Here is a 21,926-nt window from a genome sequence, read left to right on the forward strand (position 1 = left end):
TCAACATGCCATTTATGGTTTTTAAAATATAGGAACAGTGGGCTTATCTATAAACTTGACATTCAGAAGGATGACCTTCGCTCAAAAGCACAGTGGTGATAAAGATGAATCATGATATAAGTACATCTCTGCTGTTCCTAGAACACTATATCATTTGGCACACAGAACAAACATTAACTCGCATACATCAAGAAGACTTCCAGGTCCATGTCAGGTTATTCAGTCACCTGCACTGTGGGTTATCACTTCATTTAGTTTCTTAGTGACTACTTAAAAGTACCATTTACCCTGTGAACTGAGTAAGGGCGTGTTCACAGTTGGCACGTTTGGTTGAAAATGAACTCTAGTGTTATTTAATTGAATAAGTGTGAATACTGCCATCCAAATTCTGGAAAAACCTGAAAAGATAAGTCTCGGTCCACTTCCAAACTAACTCTGGTGTGGCTCGACAGCACATACCAAACCCTAGAGTAATTTGAATCATCAAACCCCAAGAACACACCCTTAATAGACAGCAAAACAATCCTTAAGGGCCTGCAAAAGTATACAAAAGTAAGTCACTTTGGTGTCTGCCAAAATGCAAAAAAAATCTTTAAGGTTTTTTCCCCTGCTCATATTTGCAGATTTAAGGGGGGAAAATGGACAGGTGGGTTTGTTGGTAATTGCATCCTGATCAATGAAACAAGCTCTCTGAAAGTGTTTACACTCAAAAGCGCTACTAAAATCAGATTAGCTTATGATATGACTTTCATAATGATTGAACTTTCGTAAAAATACATCAAACTTTCATAATGTCTGTAAAGGGTTTGCGGTGGTTGCTAGGATTTGAGAAACATGAGGAAGACTTTGGACGGGCCTACATAAGTGCATCATTCACAATGTTCTTGTGTGATGTCTATCAAAGTATATTAGTATAATATAAGTGAGAGGAAAAAAATAAAATAAACACATATCAAAGGTTGAGGTTTGACAATGATTATTTATCATGAATATAACAATACAGTTCTTAAAACAAACACACATTCTCTCTCACACACACACACCTATGAACACGCAGATAAGCTCTAGCTGCGGTGCACGATGCTGTCGATGCTCTCCTGAAGCTCTGCCATCTTCTTCAGCACCAGATTCACCTTCTGCTCATCAAACTCCAGACACACAAACTCCGAGCTCTGAAGTAGAGAGAGAGAGAAACTTTTTACACTCAGTATGAATGGTGAAACTGAAGTGACCCAAAATCATTTTAAATAGCACATCTGCACTGTGTCAACGTGTGATATCAGTACTGCTGCTGACACGCATGTTACAGAGTCGACCTGCATCAACACAGCTTGAAAAACACCTGAAGAGTAGTTTCCACTCAAAGAGAATCAACATCAATCCTCAGAATTCTGAACCTGTTATTTAGAACCAATGAATAGAATGTTTTAAATCATTTGAATGAGAATTTCCAGGAATTCTTCTAGATTCTTGATTCTGACTGGTCAGTCAGCAGTCTGTGAACAAGTATGTTTGCACAATGATTCTAAAATGTACATCATTGTCTGAACTGTTTTCCTACTGAGTCATTCCGGGGACTTTAGAGATAACAGGTTTTCTGGGGACTTTTCGGCTACTGTTTTTCAAAGACCATGTATTTGGACATACTACTCTTTTTGGTGTACTGTTTTTCACATACTATATTTATATAGTAGGGAAGTATTCAATTTTGGATGCAGTGCATTTATTGGGTAAACCATGTACTTAAAGTACATTTAGTCTACAATTCTGGCCTGTGTCCAGATCATCATCATGGTTTATTTTGTAACATATACTACATTATCCCTTAATTACAGTGCAGCAAAAGAATAGTGTTAAAGCTTTTTTCTTTTGTAAAAAATGAGCCAGAAGGGCAGAAGAATGGGACTGACAAGAAGAATGGGACTGATGAAGAATGGGAATGACATCAGATGACATCAGCAGCTGAAGCAGGTCATTATGACATCAGACACCAAAGCAGCTCCTGTGAGATTAAAACATAAACTAACCTTCAGCTTTAACACTATGTGCTGCTGGTGCCTCCTTCAGGAAAGGCAAATTTACCCAATATATAAATGTACTACTGTTTAAATGTTTAGTTGTCGGTAAAAAATTTTTTTTTTTGCTTTTGAAAGAAGTCTGCATTAAAGGTATCGCAATACCCTGCTATTAAAAACTATATATAAAAAAAACATGTCCTGGCAAGTATCCTACCAAACACAGTTGGGTATGTCTTAAGTGAATAAAAACAGTCAAGAAAGAAATCAGGTGTGTTCCAATGTATTGGATCCATGTAGTGTTAATTTCGTCACCTATTTTTAATTTAGTCTTAGTCTTAGTCTTGTGCCAAATGTCCTTGTTAGTTTTAGTCATATTTAGTCATTCACATATCTTTTTTTGTTAGTCAAGTTTTAGTCGACTAAAAGTCTTTTAATTTTAGTCTAGTTTTAGTCAAAAAATTGTAGTCTTTTTTTTAAAAATAACACATTATTACTGAGATTATTACTGATAAACATTTCAGTAAAAAAAGTGTTTCACATATCTCAAACATTGGTTAAATGTCATAATTACCTGACAAAATACACTTGTTGAATGATTTTTGTTGAATGCAAATGTTAAATGTGTCTGGTTTTCAATTTCTGATTTAGGAGACACATTCACAAATGGTTAACCTGTGCTGAAGAGTATTTTATATTAACCAACATAATTCAAAAGCTGCGGCCCAACAGACTCCGACTGACAACTTAAGTTACAAAGGTTTTTAGTCAGACATAGATGGCCTCTCCTCTTTCCTGGCTGGTTGCTTGACCATATCTAGAAGCTATTGTAAGAATAAATACAACGAGGCCTCATTAAATGCAATAATATCAGGAACACACGTGTTATAGTGGAAATAAATATGACTTAATGAAACTTAATGAAAAGCCTAAGATCAAAACTATATATATATATATATATATATATATATATATATATATATATATATATATATAACTAAATATATAAGTATAAAGTAAATTACCAACTTAATGCAAGTTATACATGGTATTGCACACACCATTATTGATATTTGGAGCAATATTACATGTAATTGTTAAACTTCATTCCCTTACATATACATTTGCTTTTAAGCCTAATTACTAATTTTGTTTATGATGTAATGTGACAGGGGTGTGGGAAGAGGTTTCAGGTTGGGGGTGCTTAGTTTTTTCTGTCACCACTTATGAATAAGAAACAATATCAAGGCTATAAAACTTGTCAAAACTCCGCGAATCACAAAATAACCAGTGAGAAGTTGAGAACACTCGTTTAAACAGTGCATACACTCGAACTTGACTGCACATCACATTTTTTTTACTTTATTGATAATGCTTTTAATCGTAATGCAAAGACCGGTCATCGGGACATAAGCTGTCACGTACAATAAAAGAACCTGCGCAGCGACAGGAAATATCATTTAACACAAAAAGCCTGCCTAGACGGTGGACTTGCACTGTTTTTTTTTTTTTTTTTTTTTTTTTTGAGCGGCGTGTGGACGAATTCTTTCTACGCACACACTATTTTATTTCTTGATAACAGACCGCTGCTAACTATAACACACCGTTGCCATGGACACACAGGATTCTAACCGTAGAGACGGAGCGCACTATTTTCTTTAGCAGAAGCAATACAATCATTTTTAAATCAATAAAACTTAAAAGAAAATAAAATAAAAGATTTTTAAATCATCATTTTGTGTCAAATTATTGATTTATTTGGTAGGTAGTCAGCCTAATCAGCCTGTTGGGGTTGTATTAGCTATAACAACTGCCTCGCTGAGACGATTGTAGACGAAAATGAAGAGAGATTTTATCTTAGTTTTTATTTCATACAAAACATTTTTTTCGTCAACAATAATGCATGTTAATTTAGTCTTAGTCAGCGTTTTTGGACAGTGGTGCAGTCTTGTCATCGTCTCGTCTTAGTCATGAAAAAAAGGTCGTTAACGAACATATTTCGTCTCGTCTTGTCTGACGAAATTAACACTAGATCCATGCGTCAGGTCTTAAAGTGACGGCAGCCTACTCAACCTGCAGCTGTCTGTGTGATTAATGTTAATCAAACAACGACAACAAAAGAGAGAAAATCAACCACACTCATAAAAATGATTCTGTGGTGAAGTAAATTTTTGTGATTGTTTTTTTTTTTTTTTTTTTTTTTTTTTTTGCTGTTTTCCAGATGTATTTACACTGTTTTATTATTGCTTTTGTTGTTAGGTAACTTGCGATTTTGTGAAATATGGAGTTTATTTTCTACTCAAAATGATACATTCACACCCAAAAATGATCTATCGAACGTCATTTTTTTTTTTTTACTGATCATACCGTCATATTATTTACTTATATATTTAAGTAAAGCATACACTTCAAAAGCATGGTTTAATTCAGTGTTATATTATTTGAGTAAACACTTAATTTTGTTAAATTTACTTAACTTAGTTTAGTAGATTTTAACTCTATATGTAAAATTACATACATTAAATATAATATTTTTACAGGTAAGTTTTAGTTTATTTTACTTAAAATGTGTTAGTGCAAATTGTTATGAGGATGTTATTGTGAAATATTATTATAATTTAAAATAACTGTTTTCAGTTGTAATATATTGTAAAATATAATTTATTCCTGTGATCAAAGCTGAATTTTCAGCATCATTACTCCAGTCTTCAGTGTCACATGATCCTTCAGAAATCATTCTAATATGATGATTTGATGTGCAAGAAACATTTATGATTATTATCAATGTTGAAAACAGTTGTGCTGCTTCATATTTCTGTGGAAACTGTGATGCATTTGTTTCTGGATGAATAGAAAGTTCAAAAGAACATCCTTTATTTGAAATACATAAATTATAAATGTCTTTACTGTCACTTTTGATCCATTTAATGCATCACTGCTGAATAAAGTCTTCCTAACTACTACAAAACTTTTGAATGGTATGTACACATTAATAATAATAATACTTACAGAAATAATTAATTATACATTATTGTTCATTGTTAATTCTTGTTTGTTAATACATTTTTGACTATTGTAATTTTATGTAACTGGCATTGTTAAAAAAATGTATTAGTACACAACCTTACATTAATAAAATTAGGAAAAACATGAATCTAGATTACTAAATGCAATAAAAGCTGTATTCATTATTAGGTTACGATACCCAATGCAGGAACTAATATTAACAAAAGAAACCTTTGTGAAAAACTGAAGTGCAACTAGGTATTAAACACTGGTGATTGACTGAAAATACTGCATCTTTGCACTGAGAGTTACAGGGAATAGGAGCAGATACCAAAATGAGGAAAAAGCACTGGGCTGAATCTGACCAGGTAAAAAATGAGAAGGACCTGAACATACAAAACCCCTTTTGTATGGTCACAATAGCCATATCACATTACCTGTAACCACAGTGACAGTGACCTAAGCAAATATAATAAGATCAGAAAGCACAAATGACAACAATATTTAATAAACGAGCCCAATTAAGGTTCAAATTCATCTGTGAAATCTAATCAATTGACAGCGGCTGACAGGCACACACCACAAAACTGATGGGAGCTTCGCTAGAAAACAGAAACATGATCTGAAATCTCACACTGTGTGATGTGACAGACAACTAGGCAACAGGTCCATCCTGAAAAATTAATTATTATAAAATTAATTAGTCATTTCAGTTAGAAAATGCAATTTTCTCTCTTATTAATAACTGATCTTTATGTAACCATATTTGCACTCTAAAGCAGGACTGACAATTGTGTTCTGTGGATGTGTTAAAAAGTCTCGTTCTTTCTTGCGGTCCAAACACAAACACGGCACTGACATATCTGAAATTAATCGTGGTTTTATCATGCAGGAATTGATCTCATGACCAAAAATTAAGAATCTCTCTCTTATTAATCTATTATTATTCCGGTATTATAATCCATTATTAATCTGGCATTTTTTTTATAAAGCTTGTTTTTCAGATTAATAATCTGAAAAACAAGCCTTGTGAGTAATTTACAGCTGGATTGATACCTTTAGGCCAAACAGTGCTGTAGATTAATGGATTTGCATTCAGTATATAAAAAATACCATATTAATAATCTGAAAAAACAAGCCTTACAAAAAAATACCAGATTAATAATCTAAAAATGAGCCTTATAAAAAAATACCATATTAATAATCTGAAAAACAAGCCTTATTAAAAATACCATATTAATAATCTGAAAAAACAAGCCTTACAAAAATATACCAGATTAATAATCTAAAAATGAACCTTATAAAAAAATACCATATTAATAATCTGAAAAACAAGCCTTAAAAAAACAGATTAATCATCTAAAAATGAGCCTTATAAAAATATACCAGATTAATAATCTGAAAAACAAGCCTTATTAAAAATACCAGATTAATAATCTGAAAAAAAAAGCCTTAAAAAAAAAACAGATTAATCATCTAAAAATGAGCCTTATAAAAATATACCAGATTCATAATCTAAAAACAAGCCTTATTAAAAAAAATGTACCAGATTAATAATCTGAAAAAAGGGCCTTATAAAAAAATACCATATTCATAATCTGAAAAAAGCCTTAAAAAATACCAGATTAATAATATAAAAAACAAGCCTTATAAAAAATACCAGATTAATAATCTGAAAAATTAGCCGTATAAAAATATACCAGATTAATAATCAGAAAAACAAGCCTTATAAAAAATATCTGGTATATTTAATAAACTGAAAAACAAGCCTTATAAAAAAATATACCAGATTAATAATCTGAAAAACAAGCCTATAAAAAATATCTGGTATATTTAATAATCTGAGAAAAAAAAAACAAAAAAAAAAACATTCATAATCTGAAAAAAACAAGCCTTATAAAAAATACCAGATTAATAATCTGAAAAAAGGGCCTTATAAAAAAAAACAAAACACCATATTAATAATCAGAAAAACAAGCCTTATAAAAAAATACTATATTCATAATCTGAAAAAAAAAAAAAAAATCTTATAAACTTATAAAAAATACCAGATTAATAATCTGAAAAACAAGCCTTGTGCAACATGAGGAATAATATTCTGCATAATTCACAGTTGGATTAACACCATTAGGCCAAACAGTGCTGTAGTTTAATGGATTTACAGTACTGCATACATTTCAAGTTCCAAAATTATTATAAAACTTGAAATTCTAATTCCAAAAAACAGAGCCTTGTGCAATAAAGATATTTTTCTGAACATTTTGCTATTAGTTTGATATCATAATGCCATATAGTTAAATTGTTTAATTGAATTATAGCGATAATTAATATATATTTTATTTCATGAAATTGAGTCTTGTGCTATGCAAAGAACATGCATATCTGAGCTGGTTGAATGCACAGAGTTTAATTGGTATGAAACCGAATGTCTAACGAAAGTCAAATTTTAACTTCACCGCTGTATCAATCTCCTCCTTTTAGCATCGTTGTGGCCATGATGAGGGACCTTTCTGCTCTCCTGCTGCTCTGAGGAGAACTGAATACCCAACAGTCCCCTATTCTCTGAGCATGAATCATACGGTGTGTAATGCATCTCTCTGCACACGGCACCAATGATACGAAACAATTAGAGCACTCAGACAAACGAACGGGCTGAAAACCACTTAGAGCGGAGAGGAGGCTCCTCTTACAGTGCTGAATGTGCATTCACAAAAAGAGCTGGGCGGTTTGACAATATATTTCGTAGCAGCGATATAAAATGTTTATTGTTTCTATATTGTATATACCACAGTATGTAATTATATACACGTAGCACAGCACTACTGACACTCTAGTGTGATGAAACACATGAATGTATGGAAGCTTGATGAAATAAAAAAGGTAATTGCGACTTTTTATCTCACAATTCTGACTTTTTTTTATATCTCTTTGTATATTCTTCTTTTTCTCAGAATTTTCTCAGAATATAAACTTAAATTTAAAACTTAAAATTGCAGGTTATAAAGTCAGAATTGTGAGTTATAAAGTCCGAATTGTGGGATAAAAAGTCGCAATTACCTTTTTATTTTTTTATTTTGGTGGTGGAAACAAGCTACCATATGAATAAGACAAAGAGCATGAAGTGTTAAAAATAAAAAAAGTTAAGCGCAATAAATCATGAAAAAGAACTCAAGTGCTCGCGCTGACTTGCACACTAACAATGTGTATGGAAACCTGCCTCTCTGATAATGTGATCACGAATTTGGGACGTGGTTGATATTAAACAGTTATTAAGCGCAATAAAAAGTCATGAACTGACTGACACAGCTAAAGCGTGCACACAGAAAGCCGCATCTCTCAGCATGTGATCGCGACTTCTGTTCTCTCTCACCTCTTACTGCGCTTGAGCGGTCGAAAACCCACACAATTGCGTCAACGTGTGGATTATTCATGTTAACACTGTCGGTTACGTCTTAAGAGAAAGTAAACAGTTGGGTGTAAACAGGATGTGTAACAGTGTAATGAATCCATGCATTTGGTCTTAAAGTGACAGCAGCCTAATAAACCTGCTGCTTACCAAGTCATTAATGTTAATCAAACAAAAGAGAAAATAACTTGTTGCTCTTGACTGAATAACTTTTGTAGCTTTTATAAGAAGAAATATTTAATTCATACATTTATTCAATTTGTGTACTATTTCTAACTACATGTTAAAGGTGGGGTAAGCCATATTTCAAAAACACTGTTTGGAAGTTGTCAGACCGACTCAACAACAAACGTCTAATCAATCAGCATTTGGGGGCGTATAACAGTCGAGGAGACAGAACGAGCAAGAGGGAGATTTGAATAAAGACTGCAGAAAGAGAGATGAGACAATAAAGAATATCACTGGAATCAAGGATTATGACTGGGCAATTAATATTAGAAAAGCTTTCCAGTACTGGAGAGAGCCAAGTGGGGAGGCCTGAAAACAAACGTGGAGGCTGTATTTGTATTTACTCTTGTGTAATGTACATTAATTTTTTGTGCTTCCTTGTCGTTCGTTCATCATCTGCGCTTTATTTTTCCTTGAAGCATTATTTTGTAGCGCGTCAGCTGTGATAAACAGACATCCACTCGCATTGCGTGTGTTACATTGGCCAGATAATGAGAGTTTTGCTGTTAAACCACTGCACACTGACATTGTTAGTGCACTCAACCACATTTCAGCAGCGATCAGGGTTTGAGACCGACCAGGAGCGCTGTTATAATGATTGGAGGGTGAGTTTTGGAGGTGGAGCAATGAAGAGAGGTGTGGATTTGATTTCAAATATCAATATTGTCCAACAGCGTTTTTGAAATATGGCTTACCCCACCTTTACATAAACATACTGTATCTGAAAAACCTAATTTGTTTAATTCATATTTTTGTTGTAGTATATTGTATATGCCCTTTTGTTTGCAATTAGCTTCTCTGTACTTGTTTTTAAAAACAAAAATAGAATAAAATAGCTAAGTTGTGACATATGTTGTTGTTATTGTGAAATAAATTGCTCATATTGTGAAATAAGAGCTTGGTCATAATGCCCACCGCTTAAATAAATAAAGAAATTATAAGAATAAGAAATCAAATGGAAAAAAGGAGGCTGTTATTTTCGTCTTGCACCACTGAGGTTAAATGATAACATACAGCAGATATTAAGCATATAAAATTTGCAAACGAAAGAACCCCAAATGAACTTCATAGGAAAGAGCTGATGATGAACGGAAAGACTTAATGGCAGAGTAATGATAGCTAATGTCACTAATGGCTCTCTGTTTCCTGTAACTCAGACCTCTTGATATCACGGGAAATAAAGACATGGATTAGAGCTCCTCATGCAGTTCGGGAACATACTGATGAGTCTGAATGGTAAAAAAGGGCTACACACTTTGCTTATCACTGTGTTTCTGTAAAAAAACAAAGAGTTTATGATATATATATATAAATATATATACACACTCTGCCCTCCAAACATTTGGAAACATCCCTGGCAAAGTGTGGTTTTGGACGATATCAGCAAAAATCCTTATCATTTTTTTGGTTCAAATACATTAAAGTAACTTGACATTATCATTGAAGACCAGCAATAATAATTTTCATTTTGATTACGTAATAATGGCAATATTTACATGCCCCTTTGCCAGCTGTGATGCCTGGATACTGGTTTAAACTTGGCCCAGGTTTGTAAAAGATTTTTGGTTTACCCAAGGGGTAAAGACAATACATTGAGAGTGTTTTTCCACTTACACAGCAGTACTATCTCTTCATAATTATTAATTTATGCTTTCCATAGATATTCAATGTAGTTTCAGGAAGACTGTCATGGAAAGCAGAACTAGTTCACAGCTCTGCAGTTACAGAAGATTCTTCAAAACCTCTGAATATCTGTCAGTCAACAAGGATTTAACCGTTGCATGGGATAATTTTAATATAAATATGCTAAATACAACTTTGCTTCTGATAAGAAATCTTCTTGGCAGCAACTTTTCTCATTTGATCTTCAATTTGCATTATCTAGTACTTATTCAACACTTGTCTGGCAGGTAGTTAATGCACACGCAATAACATGCAATGCTGTTGATACTAATAATTTGTTTAAAGATCATAAAAACAACATGATCTTTGCTCATTCACTGATGCAAAACATTTCACTACAGTATGCTATTTGTTAACATCTCTTAATTTAAAATCTTAAAATACTCTCAGTGTTATTTTAGCTCAAGCGGTCTCAACTTTAACTGAGGCTTACAGATGTTAAGCTGCACACATACTTTTCTCCACACACATCTTTGAACAAAACCCCAACACGCCACAACTACCTACCAATTTGAAACCCCAGAGAGTGGTGTGACTTCATTTTTCCAGGACATGTCTACACTTATTCATAGGGGTGTGTGTGTGTGCAGTTATACCAGTAAAAATGATCATCATCAAATCTCTCGGGCAAACAGGCTTCCCAGATTTTAGCATGCAAAGGTCAGTGAAAAAAAAAATCTATTTGGTGCTTTTAAAATACTTTTGTTTGGAGCTCCACCCAACTTCCATGACCCGAACCCTCACCTCTCCAGTGCGGCCGAGCTCTAACTCCACCAGTGCCACAGGGCTGTTGGACACCTGCCCCCTGCTGGCGGATGTGTGCAGGTCCACTCTCCACTTCAGGCCCCTGAGGCCAGGCTCCCAGCGACTCTGAGCCAACAGACTCTCTCGCACCCGCGTCCGGTGGGCCTTCCAGAAGCGCGCCAGAGCGGCCGCCTGCTCTGGAGTCACACCACCTCCACCCTGCTTACGCGTCTGCGCCGTGAGGAAAGCTTCGAGCTGCGTCTGATCCATGTCCGCTGATGCGATGGACTGAAGGAAGGACAGAAAGATCAGGTTAAATAATGCTTAAAATGAATGGAGAATATCTCATGTTTTTCTGTGGCTGCTCGAGCCCTCAGGATCGGCGTTTATGGTTTCATGAGCAAGGCCCAGTTCAGCACTGGATTTACAAATGAAACTGGAGCAGATGGAGCGGTCACAGCGATAATGATCCCGGTCATGAGTAGGGTTGGGAACTGAGAACCGGTTCTCACCCGGTAGTGTTTATTGAAAAGAACCGGAACCGTGCAAGATTTCTAAGTTTCGGTTCTGAAAACGGTTCTGGTGTGATGGGTGGGCGAAGTGCGGGGAGCATATCCTTTAATAGAGATCTCACATCATGAATATTTTAACAATGAATGCACTGAAAAGCTACTTATATATACGTCAGATATCAATAATGTTGAGAGAGAGAGAGAGAGAGAGAGAGAGGTGCACAAAATTGCATGATTAACCTTAAAAAGATTGCGTTCTCGATTTCATCACCCACATGCTCAAATTCCAAAATGACAACGATTCGCCCGTATATATTAACCCTTTGACAAAAATAAAATCATGACATTCAAATCTGCGCTGCCGTTGATCTGAAGAGAGTTAAACAGCTTCACAAACAATCGTTTCAAACGCACAGTATCATTATTTCTGTGTGACAAATATTCCAATTATCACAGAAGTATACAAAAGTTTATTATTCAGATAGAAACGCTGATGTTAACGATTAAAATATAATAAATTACCTTCTGAAAGTTAACTGAACTTCAAATAACGACTGTATTGATTGCATTGTTACGCCACTAGGTGGCAACAAAATTACTGTTAAAAAATGTGTCTATCGCTGAATCATTATTTCAGAAACAAGTCTTTATGAATCTAACTTACAAAAATATTCAGTTTCACCTGTCTGGATTCTTACATGTGTGTTCAAGTATCTTGTCTAATTTGTGGTAACACTTTACAATAAGGTTCATTTATGACTAACCATGAGCAATACATTTGTAACTGTATTTGTTAATATTTATTAATGTTAGTTAATAAGAATACAGCCATTCATAGTTTGTTCATGTTACTTCACAGTGCATTAACTAATGTTAATATAGTACAACTCCTCTTGATTTTAATAATGTATTAGTAAATGCTGAAATTAACATTAACAAAGATTAATAAATGCTGTAGAAATGCAGTTCATTATTAGTTCATGTTAATGTAGTTAACTTTTGTTAACTAATGAACCTTATTCTAAAATGTTAGCGAATATGAGATTAGCAGTCTGTTAAATTCATTTTACAAGTATAATAAACACAAAAAAACAGTTTGAGTCAAGTATTGTGCATTTTTCCCTTACTACTATTTTTTATTAGTTGTTTAATTATTTTAATGGAACCTGAACCGGAATCGTTAGGCAGAACAGGAATCGGAACCGGAAAATTTCTTACGATTCCCATCCCTAGTCATGAGTCGGAACTGCAGGTAATAAGTAAAACTGCATCAAATGTCCGTTTTGTTGGCAATAGGCGCCTAAGTGCATATAATGTAAACAACACAAATGTAGTGAATTTATAAATTCATTATTCATCATTACGCTATATTCATTATAGTGATTCAAAAGTTATCCACGGATAATGCGATGGTGTATTGGTTTAGTTGACCATTGATAGCTTGCAGCCGATCTCTACACAAAAGCTGCGCGTGCTCGTGACTCTAACAAATTTTGCTCCGCTCACATGGCACGCCTCCAGGCACTCGGCTGTTTTCAGAAAGACTCGGTACAGCGTATGTTTCTTTTATAATTCTGATAAAACTAAAGACTTTTCGGCGATATGAAGGATGCTATACTACTCTCTAGGTACTCAAGATTAACTATTTTAAAAGGGAAAAAAATGCAGTTATACTTATCTCAGAACAATGTGACAAATTTCCACTGTTCCTTTAGCTATTGGATTTTGGAGATCACAATTTCAAGATGTCAATTGGAAAGAGACCTTTAAAATCTCCAGACGATTTTGTATCACCAATAAAATTAGGGAGGTGTGTCATTTAAGATTGTTCATTGTATTTATCCTGTAAAACAAGTAATTGTTTTTTTGTAAAGATATTGACCTGAAATGTGTTTTCTGTAAAGAGGGAACTGAGAGTATTTTATGATTGTATTTATACAATATATTTTTTGTGAAAAATAGTACTAACATTTATGATAATACTAATAATTCACTCATATATGGAAAAGTCTTTATCCACAAATGTCAATGGGGAGGGGAAAAAATCATTTTAGTCATTTTAAAATAGAAATAGGTCACTACTTTTATACACTAAAGGAAACAAGATAATAAAGTGAAATTTTTTTTTAAAAAAATATTTTTTTCTTAAATCTATTCTTTGAATAATTTGTAACTTTTGTACTTATTTACAGACATGTGATTTTCTTTCTGCTTTCTCTTCTTTTCTTTTATTTCTTTTTTTATATATTTGTTTATCATAACATTTGATTTAATGTAATTAATATGACATTGCCCTTGTATGTTCATTGTTCAAAAGATTGTTCCTCTGGTACAAACAGAGCTTGGGAAAGACTTTGCGTTTGTATTATATTGTGGTTGATGCTGTAAATTGGTTTGTATGTTATTTATTGCTGCTTCTTGGCAAAGTCAATCTTTTAAAAGTGATTTTTTTTTTTAATTTCACTGAGTTTTTTTAAACTGGTTAAATATAAGAAAATGAATGAATGAATGAATTTTGTCTCCAAAATATAATATTTTTTAACTTTCAACTATTTCTTTATTTAAAAAACTATATATTAGGATTACAGAATAAAAAAAACTTTCTAAAGTATAAATCTGTTTGTTTTACATATATTTATCATCAAAATATTTTTGCGTATTGATATATTTTTCAATTATTTTTCCATATCGTCGATCACTAATCTGTAGTATACACTAATAAGTACCACCTACTATTAAAAATAAGCAAAACAGAACGAATTATGTAATGATAAACGTTCAGCAAGTGACATCTATTGGCTGACAACGTTACTATTGGTGATGAAGAATCTGCTGCTCTCTAGCGGTAGACAGATAATAACAGTTCAATCCACACCTGCATTTAGTTTCAAAGGATACAAGATCTCTATTGCGTTTGTATTTTACTGCAGAAGAGCAATAAACGCACTGCTGCTGTCATGTAAACTCTCACAGAGAGTGACGGAAGAGGAGAGAGTAACTTTTACCTTCAGAAGCGACCTCATCTTGTCATGTAGCGCGCGGAACTCGTCCTGCGTCATCTCCGCGTAGAGCTCATTCTTCAAAAACTCCTCTGTGATTTCTGTATTACCGTAATAAAGTCTCTGGGTGATTCCGTTCAACAAAGCGCTCACACATCTCTGGCTGTCCCCGTCAGCCATACTGGATGTTGACAGTGGGTCATGTGATCCGCGTCACGCACAGCGCGACTTCCTTCACTGCGCGTTCACTTCCGGTATTTATATAATGTTATTTAGACATATTGTGTATCGTTTTCTAAATTATGATATTTTTTTAATTCGAAGACTATAATAAAAAATAACCCATTGACAACCCTAGTTTTTAACAGTAGCCTACGAATTTTATCAAGTAACAATTGTTAGTTCTTCCAACAGATCGACATAAGGAAAATACTCAAAGTTATAAAAATGTATGGCCCTACTGCAGTATATATCTATTTAAAATGGAAATGTTACTGTGAATGTGTGTGTTTCTCCTCAGAACTTTCAAAATCCAACGCAATCAACCTGTCTCATCCGGTCTCATCCCTCATCAGTATAAATTGTGGGAGGAATCAACAGCACAAGTGCAGAAAGAAAGTACATTTTGAGTATTCCAATTTTTAATATTGTTTAATAATAAAGTGAAAGTATGAAATGAAAAGAGACAGTTTCATTAAAAGTTTAGATAAAAATGTAACTGCCATATTTAAAAAAAACATTACAACAATAAAATAAAGTGTCTTAATGCACAAACATTCAGAGTGTTTAAAGACGTTTAAGAATCTTTAAGCATTTAAACTCACACAGGTCATGCCATCATCGTCACCCCTTTGACCCCAATTACCCTTAAATCAAAGGTAATGAATATTCCCTTTAAAAACACTCAGCAAAATACTTTGAGGGAACAACAGAGCGGCACTCATTCACCAACAACGTCTCCAAGCTGTAACACACAGAAGACAGTCACATTCAGGCCTGATTTAATTTATTAAGCCTATTATGTCTGACATAAAATAAATAATTACTCTATGTTTGTCATATGTACAAACCCACTAGTAATCACACTAAGTTGAACTTCTGTCAGTTCAAACACCTTATTACTTCAATATGTTACAACACTATCACTAAAATAATATGTTTATGGTCGTATGTATGTCATTGGCAACATAAACAGCTTACTCAATAAGCAAAGACATTTGCACTAATATATTACTATATACCTTTATTAAAATTTTGTGTTAGCATGTATTGACATAGTAAAATTCTGAAGTCATAATTATTTTCAACTTACATTTTCTTCATATCAGAGGGGTTGAATTTAGGTTTAGGTGGCCTGTTACAAAAGACAGAGGCATGAATGTTATATTTAGTGTAAATACATTTAATTATGGTTTCAATTTCTTTAATTTTCTAACCATTTATTGAGGTGCAAGCACATTTGTGTTTTAATATAGTCTGTGAATACATTAATGTGTTAATATAAGAACTACCATAAAGCAAATTATTTTCTCCTCTTTTGAATTAAAATTTAAAAACACACTTTGTATCTAAATATGAATGTAACCATGTTTGTGTGTTTTGAAAATAAGTATTTGAGCTCTTTTGTACTTACATACTGTCCATCAGGGTCTTCAGGCAGGCAATGTCATTTGTGATGTCATCATCTATTAAAGCTTTGGTAGAAAAAAAAGTTAAAAGTTCATATTGAATTGTATCTTTATTTAGTTCATATTTCTAAGCATTCACATAAGTTGTGTCATATCTGGCTTGTGTTAAAACAACAACAGTAACAACAAAAAACATTTGATATGGCATGTTTTCCTTCAAACTTACCAGAGCATTTCATATTGCAAATATTGAGCGAAGGCACCATGCCAGAATCACAGGCCCATTGATCACTGAGCTGAAACACTCCATACAGGCGCCAGACAGTGGGCTTCTTTGGCTCCTTCTCCTCCTCAAACATGGGACCATTGGGTTTGGGAAAAAAAGGAATGTGACGACGACCTCTTTGGGGGTTTGAGGGATTCCTTGGGGTGGGCCTTGAAGGGGAGACTGTGACGGGCCTTGGGATGGATTTTGTGGTTGGAGTTGTGTTGGAGCTTGAGGTTGAGCCTGTGGTGGGGCTTGAGGTTGAGCCTATAGTGGAGCTTGAGGTTGAACCTGTGGTGGGCCTTGAGGTTGAGCCTGTGGTGGGGCTTGAGGTTGAACCTGTGGTGGGGCTTGAGGTTGAACCTGTGGTGGGGCTTGTAATAGAACCTGTGGTGGGGTTTGAGGTTGAGCCTGTAATGGAGCCTGTGGTGGGGCTTGTGGTGGAGCTTGAGGTTGAGCCTGTAGTAGAGCCTGTGGTGGGGCTTGTGGTTGAGCCTGTAGTGGAGCTTAAAGTTGAGACTGTGGTGGGGTTTGAGGTTGAGCCTGTAATGGAGCCTGTGGTGGGGCTTGTGGTGGAGCTTGAGGTTGAGCCTGTAGTAGAGCCTGTGGTGGGGCTTGTGGTTGAGCCTGTAGTGGAGCTTAAAGTTGAGACTGTGGTGGGGCTTGAGGTTGAGCCTGTAGTGGAGCTTGAGGTTGAGACTGTGGTGGAGCCTGAAGTGGAGCTTGAGGTTGAGACTGTGGTGGGGCTTGAGGTTGAGCCTGTGGTGGGGCTTGTGGTTGAGCCTATAGTGGAACTTGAGGTTGAACCTGTGGTGGGGTTTGAGGTTGAGCCTGTGGTGGGGCCTGAGGTTGAACCTGTGGTGGGGCTTGAGGTTGAGCCTATAGTGGAGCCTGTGGTGGGGCTTGTGGTGGAGCTTGAGGTTGAGCCTGTAGTAGAGCCTGTGGTGGGGCTTGTGGTTGAGCCTGTAGTGGAGCTTAAAGTTGAGACTGTGGTGGGGTTTGAGGTTGAGCCTGTAATGGAGCCTGTGGTGGGGCTTGTGGTGGAGCTTGAGGTTGAGCCTGTGGTGGGGCTTGTGGTTGAGCCTGTAGTGGAGCTTAAAGTTGAGACTGTGGTGGGGCTTGAGGTTGAGCCTGTAGTGGAGCTTGAGGTTGAGACTGTGGTGGAGCCTGAAGTGGAGCTTGAGGTTGAGACTGTGGTGGGGCTTGAGGTTGAGCCTGTGGTGGGGCTTGTGGTTGAGCCTATAGTGGAACTTGAGGTTGAACCTGTGGTGGGGTTTGAGGTTGAGCCTGTGGTGGGGCCTGAGGTTGAACCTGTGGTGGGGCTTGAGGTTGAGCCTATAGTGGAGCTTGAGGTTGAACCTGTGGTGGGGCTTGAGGTTGAGCCTGTAATAGAGCCTGTGGTGGAGCTTGTGGTGGAGCTTGAGGTTGAGCCTGTAATAGAGCCTGTGGTGGAGCTTGTGGTGGGGCTTGTAGTAGAGCCTGTGGTGGGGTTTGAGGTTGAGCCTGTAATGGAGCCTGTGGTGGGGCCTGTTGTGGAGCTTGAGGTTGAGCCTGTATTGCAGCCTGTGGTGGGGCTTGAGGTTGAGCCTGTAGTGAAGCCTGTAGTGGAGCTTGTGGTTGAGCTTGAGGTTGAGCCAGTAGTGGAGCCTGTGGTGGGGCTTGAGCCTGTGGCGGGGCTTGAGGTGGAGCCTGTGGTGGGGCTTGAAGTTGAGCCTGTGGTGGAGCTTGAGGTTGAGCCTGTAGTGAAGCCTGTGGTGGGGCTTAAGGTTGAGCCTGTGGTGGAACCTGTGGTGGGGCTTGAAGTTGAGCCTGTAGTGAAGCCTGTAGTGGAGCCTGAGGTTGAGCCTGTGGTGGGGCTTGAGGTTGAGCCTGTTGTGAAGCCTGTAGTGGAGCCTGTGGTGGAGCTTGAGGTTGAGCCAGTAGTGGAGCCTGTGGTGGGGCTTGAGCCTGTGGTGGGGCTTGAAGTTGAGCCTGTAGTGAAGCCTGTGGTGGAGCTTGAGGTTGAGCCTGTAGTGAAGCCTGTGGTGGGGCTTAAGGTTGAGCCTGTAGTGGAGCCTGTGGTGGGGCTTGAGGTTGAGCCTGTAGTGGAGCCTGTGGTTGAGCTTGAGGTTGAGCCTGTAGTGAAGCCTGTAGTGGAGCCTGTGGTGGGGCTTGAGCCTGTGGCAGGGCTTAAGGTGGAGCCTGTGGTGGGGCTTGAAGTTGAGCCTGTGGTGTAGCTTGAGGTTGAGCCTGTAGTGAAGCCTGTGGTGGGGCTTAAGGTTGAGCCTGTAGTGGAGCCTGTGGTTGGGCTTGAGGTTGAGCCTGTAGTGAAGCCTGTAGTGGAGCCTGTGGTGGAGCTTGAGGTTGAGCCAGTAGTGGAGCCTGTGGTGGGGCTTGAGCCTGTGGTGGGGCTTAAGGTGGAGCCTGTGGTGGGGCTTGAAGTTGAGCCTGTGGTAGAGCTTGAGGTTGAACCTGTGGTGGGGTTTGAGGCTGAGCCTGTAGTGAAGCCTGTAGTGGAGCTTGAGGTTGAGCCTGTAGTGGAGCCTGTGGTGGGGCTTGAGGTTGAGCCTGTAGTGAAGCCTGTAGTGGAGCCTGTGGTGGAGCTTGAGGTTGAGCCAGTAGTGGAGCCTGTGGTGGGGCTTGAGCCTGTGGCGGGGCTTAAGGTGGAGCCTGTGGTGGGGCTTGAAGTTGAGCCTGTGGTGGAGCTTGAGGTTGAGCCTGTAGTGAAGCCTGTGGTGGAGCCTGTGGTGGGGCTTGAGGTTGAGACTGTGGTGGAGCTTAAGGTTGAACCTGTTGTGGGGCTTGAGCCTATGGTGGGACTTGGGGTTGAGCCTGTAGTGGAACCTGTGGTGGAGCTAGAGGTTGAGCCTGTGGTGGAGCCAGTGGTGGGTCTTGTGGTGGAGCCTGTGGTGGAGCTTGAGGTTGAGCTAGTAGTGGAGCCTGTGGTGGGGCTTAAGGTTGAGCCTGTGGTGGGGCTTGAGGTTGAGACTGTGGTGGAGCTTGAGGTTGAACCTGTTGTGGGGCTTGAGGTTGAGCCTATGGTGGGACTTGTGGTTGAGCCTGTAGTGGAGCTTGTGGTGGAGCTAGAGGTTGAGCCTGTGGTGGAGCCAGTGGTGGGTCTTGTGGTTGAGCCTGTAGTGGAGCTTGTGGTGGAGCTAGAGGTTGAGCCTGTGGTGGAGCCTGTGGTGGGACTTGTGGTTGAGCCTGTGGTGGGGCTTGTGGTGGAGCCAGTAGTGGGTCTTGTGGTGGAGCCTGCGGTGGGACTTGTGGTTGAGCCTGAAGTGGAGCCTGTGGTGGAGCTAGAGGTTGAGCCTGTGGTGGAGCCAGTGGTGGGTCTTGTGGTGGAGCCTGTGGTGGAGCTTGAGGTTGAGCCAGTAGTGGATCCTGTGGTGGGGCTTGAGGTGGAGCCTGTGGTGGGGCTTAAGGTTGAGCCTGTGGTGGGGCTTGAGGTTGAGACTGTGGCGGAGCTTGAGATTGAACCTGTTGTGGGGCTTGAGGTTGAGCCTATGGTGGGGCTTGTGGCTGAGCCTGTGGTGGAGTCTGCGGTGGGACTTGTGGTTGAGCCTGTAGTGGAGCCTGTGGAGGAGCTAGAGGTTGAGCCTGTGGTGGAGCCAGTGGTGGGTCTTGTGGTATAGCCTGTGGTGGGACTTGTGGTTGAGCCTGTGGTGGGGCTTGTGGTGGAGCCAGTAGTGGGTTTTGAAGTGGAGCCTGCGGTGGGATTTGTGGTTGAGCCTTTAGTGGAGCCTGTGGTGGAGCTAGAGGTTGAGCCTGTGGTGGGTCTTGTGGTGGAGCCTGTGGTGGGACTTGTGGTTGAGCCTGTGGTGGGGCTTGTGGTGGAGCCAGTAGTGGGTCTTGTGGTGGAGCCTGCGGTGGGACTTGTGGTTGAGCCTGTGGTGGAGCTAGAGGTTGAGCCTGTGGTGGGGCTTGTGGTGGGTCTTGAGGTGGAGCCTGTAGTGGGACTTGTGGTGGAGCCAGTGGTGGGACTTAATGTAGGCTTTGAGGTACTTAAGGTGGAGCTGAAAGTGGCCCTTGAAGTGGTGGTTGAAGTGAAGCTTGATGTAGGCTTTAAGGTAGACTGAGGTAGGGTGTAATCTGGCTTGTCCTCAGTGATGGTTTTAATAAAGTTGGTGTTGAAGGCCGAGGCACTGGCCTTGCAGACAACTGCCTCAGAAAGAAAGAAACATATGGAAGAAGGTAATGAACCTCTTAGAAGACATCATGTGACATGGAAATATGGCATGTGAACACTGAGCAAGAAAAAAAAGGAATTTGAAAGAAAAGTAACTCACATCTAGCAACAAGATCTTTCACGTCCAATTTTTCTCCTGTGACCTTAATCTCCTGAAGCCGAGCAGCCTCCAGCTTGGCCTTCAGCTCACATTTACTCAGAATCCGTCCCTCACTTGCACTGAACACCAGCAGAACCAGAACCAACGCCGCCAACATCTTTGCTGAGAGAATGCTTTTCATCTCTCTCTGCTCGGATATCTGGAGATTAAACACAGGAAAGTGAAAGCAGAGATAAATATAAACATTTTGTTAGGCCTTTCATACCTTTTTGCTGAAGTACATCTGTAAGTCGGCTTGTATTTTGCAACATTCACTTATATTTATTGATAATTAGCCTTGTTAATAGGATTGTATAGCAAGCTTCTTTTGATGCATTTTCTTGTATGAAATGAAAAATAACTGTTTTTAGTTCTATAATCATATTTGACCAATTAGATAAAGGTATACATTTCTCAACATAAATATTGTTTGTTATTAGACAAGGTATGTCTGTAAACAATTTGAGCAAAGAAACTGCAATCATACAGGAGCAAGAACTGTATTAAAATGAGTCTTACCAGATGTTTTGTTTGTTGGAGATACAGATGAATGAGAGTCTTAAGATGTTCCTCAGTCTTCACTGACATCAGACTTATATATGTTAGTGTCAGCTCCACCTCAGCTGCACCTGTGCTTTTGTTTCATCCCACCATTATTTGACATTTTTTGCCAATTTTTTTGAAAAATGTTCCAGAGAAGGATGGTCTCTCCCTGCTGAGTTTTGGTTCCTCCCAAGGTTTCTTCTTCATACAGTACACCCAAACCAACCGTTTTAGGGAGTATATTCTGTAAAACTTTGGAATTAAGAGAACAGCTCAGGCAGGTTTTGTTACTTGAGCCTCTGAATTCTGATTGACTTTAGATCATGATGTTTGGTTGAGCAAAACAGACACACATCCATAATAATTCCAATTAAAACAAGCAGGTAATTGATATTGTACAGCTGGACATCCAAACTGGACTACTCATTTAATAGAGGACAAGAATAGAAGAAAAGATTAAAAGAATAAAAGATCAGCTTTTAAATCTTTACTGTTTTCTTCTTGGGGTGGATCTGTCATCAGGGTGGATCTGACAATTTTATGCCAAGCCTATGATTAAAACAGTATACTATTTTTGCTCAAGGCACTGT

General features: G+C 38.1%; 2 protein-coding genes across 2 annotated transcripts; both read right to left on the bottom strand.

Moving 5' to 3' along the window:
* Positions 1-940: 940 nt before the first annotated feature.
* commd1 (copper metabolism (Murr1) domain containing 1) lies at positions 941-14,800 on the bottom strand. Its single transcript, XM_067404646.1, has 3 exons — positions 14,600-14,800; positions 11,083-11,370; positions 941-1,172 (listed from the first exon to the last, which is right to left on the bottom strand). The coding sequence occupies exons 1-3, from the start codon at positions 14,771-14,773 to the stop codon at positions 1,065-1,067; spliced, it is 570 nt and encodes a 189-aa protein (XP_067260747.1). The 5' UTR covers positions 14,774-14,800; the 3' UTR covers positions 941-1,064.
* A 687-nt stretch (positions 14,801-15,487) lies between these two features.
* Positions 15,488-21,037, bottom strand: LOC137032376 (mucin-2-like). The gene is made up of 6 exons (XM_067404133.1): positions 21,020-21,037; positions 20,755-20,953; positions 16,448-20,626; positions 16,227-16,287; positions 15,906-15,947; positions 15,488-15,557 (listed from the first exon to the last, which is right to left on the bottom strand). The coding sequence occupies exons 1-6, from the start codon at positions 21,035-21,037 to the stop codon at positions 15,488-15,490; spliced, it is 4,569 nt and encodes a 1,522-aa protein (XP_067260234.1).
* Between the last annotated feature and the right edge of the window lie 889 nt (positions 21,038-21,926).

Source organism: Chanodichthys erythropterus, chromosome 12 (assembly GCF_024489055.1).
Source record: "Chanodichthys erythropterus isolate Z2021 chromosome 12, ASM2448905v1, whole genome shotgun sequence".
Classification (NCBI taxonomy): Eukaryota; Metazoa; Chordata; class Actinopteri; order Cypriniformes; family Xenocyprididae; genus Chanodichthys; species Chanodichthys erythropterus.

Excerpts from the sequence above, each read along its gene's own strand:
- commd1 (XM_067404646.1), bottom strand. The coding sequence starts at position 14,773 with ATGGCTGACGGGGACAGCCAGAGATGTGTGAGCGCTTTGTTGAACGGA. Across the intron at positions 11,371-14,599 it reads AGATGAGGTCGCTTCTGAAG|TCCATCGCATCAGCGGACAT; the intron begins GTAAAAGTTACT and ends TCCTTCCTTCAG. Across the intron at positions 1,173-11,082 it reads AGCTCGGCCGCACTGGAGAG|AGCTCGGAGTTTGTGTGTCT; the intron begins GTGAGGGTTCGG and ends TCTCTACTTCAG.
- LOC137032376 (XM_067404133.1), bottom strand. Across the intron at positions 15,948-16,226 it reads AAGACCCTGATGGACAGTAT|GCCACCTAAACCTAAATTCA; the intron begins GTAAGTACAAAA and ends CTTTTGTAACAG. Across the intron at positions 15,558-15,905 it reads CCCTCTGATATGAAGAAAAT|CTTGGAGACGTTGTTGGTGA; the intron begins GTAAGTTGAAAA and ends TGTGTGTTACAG.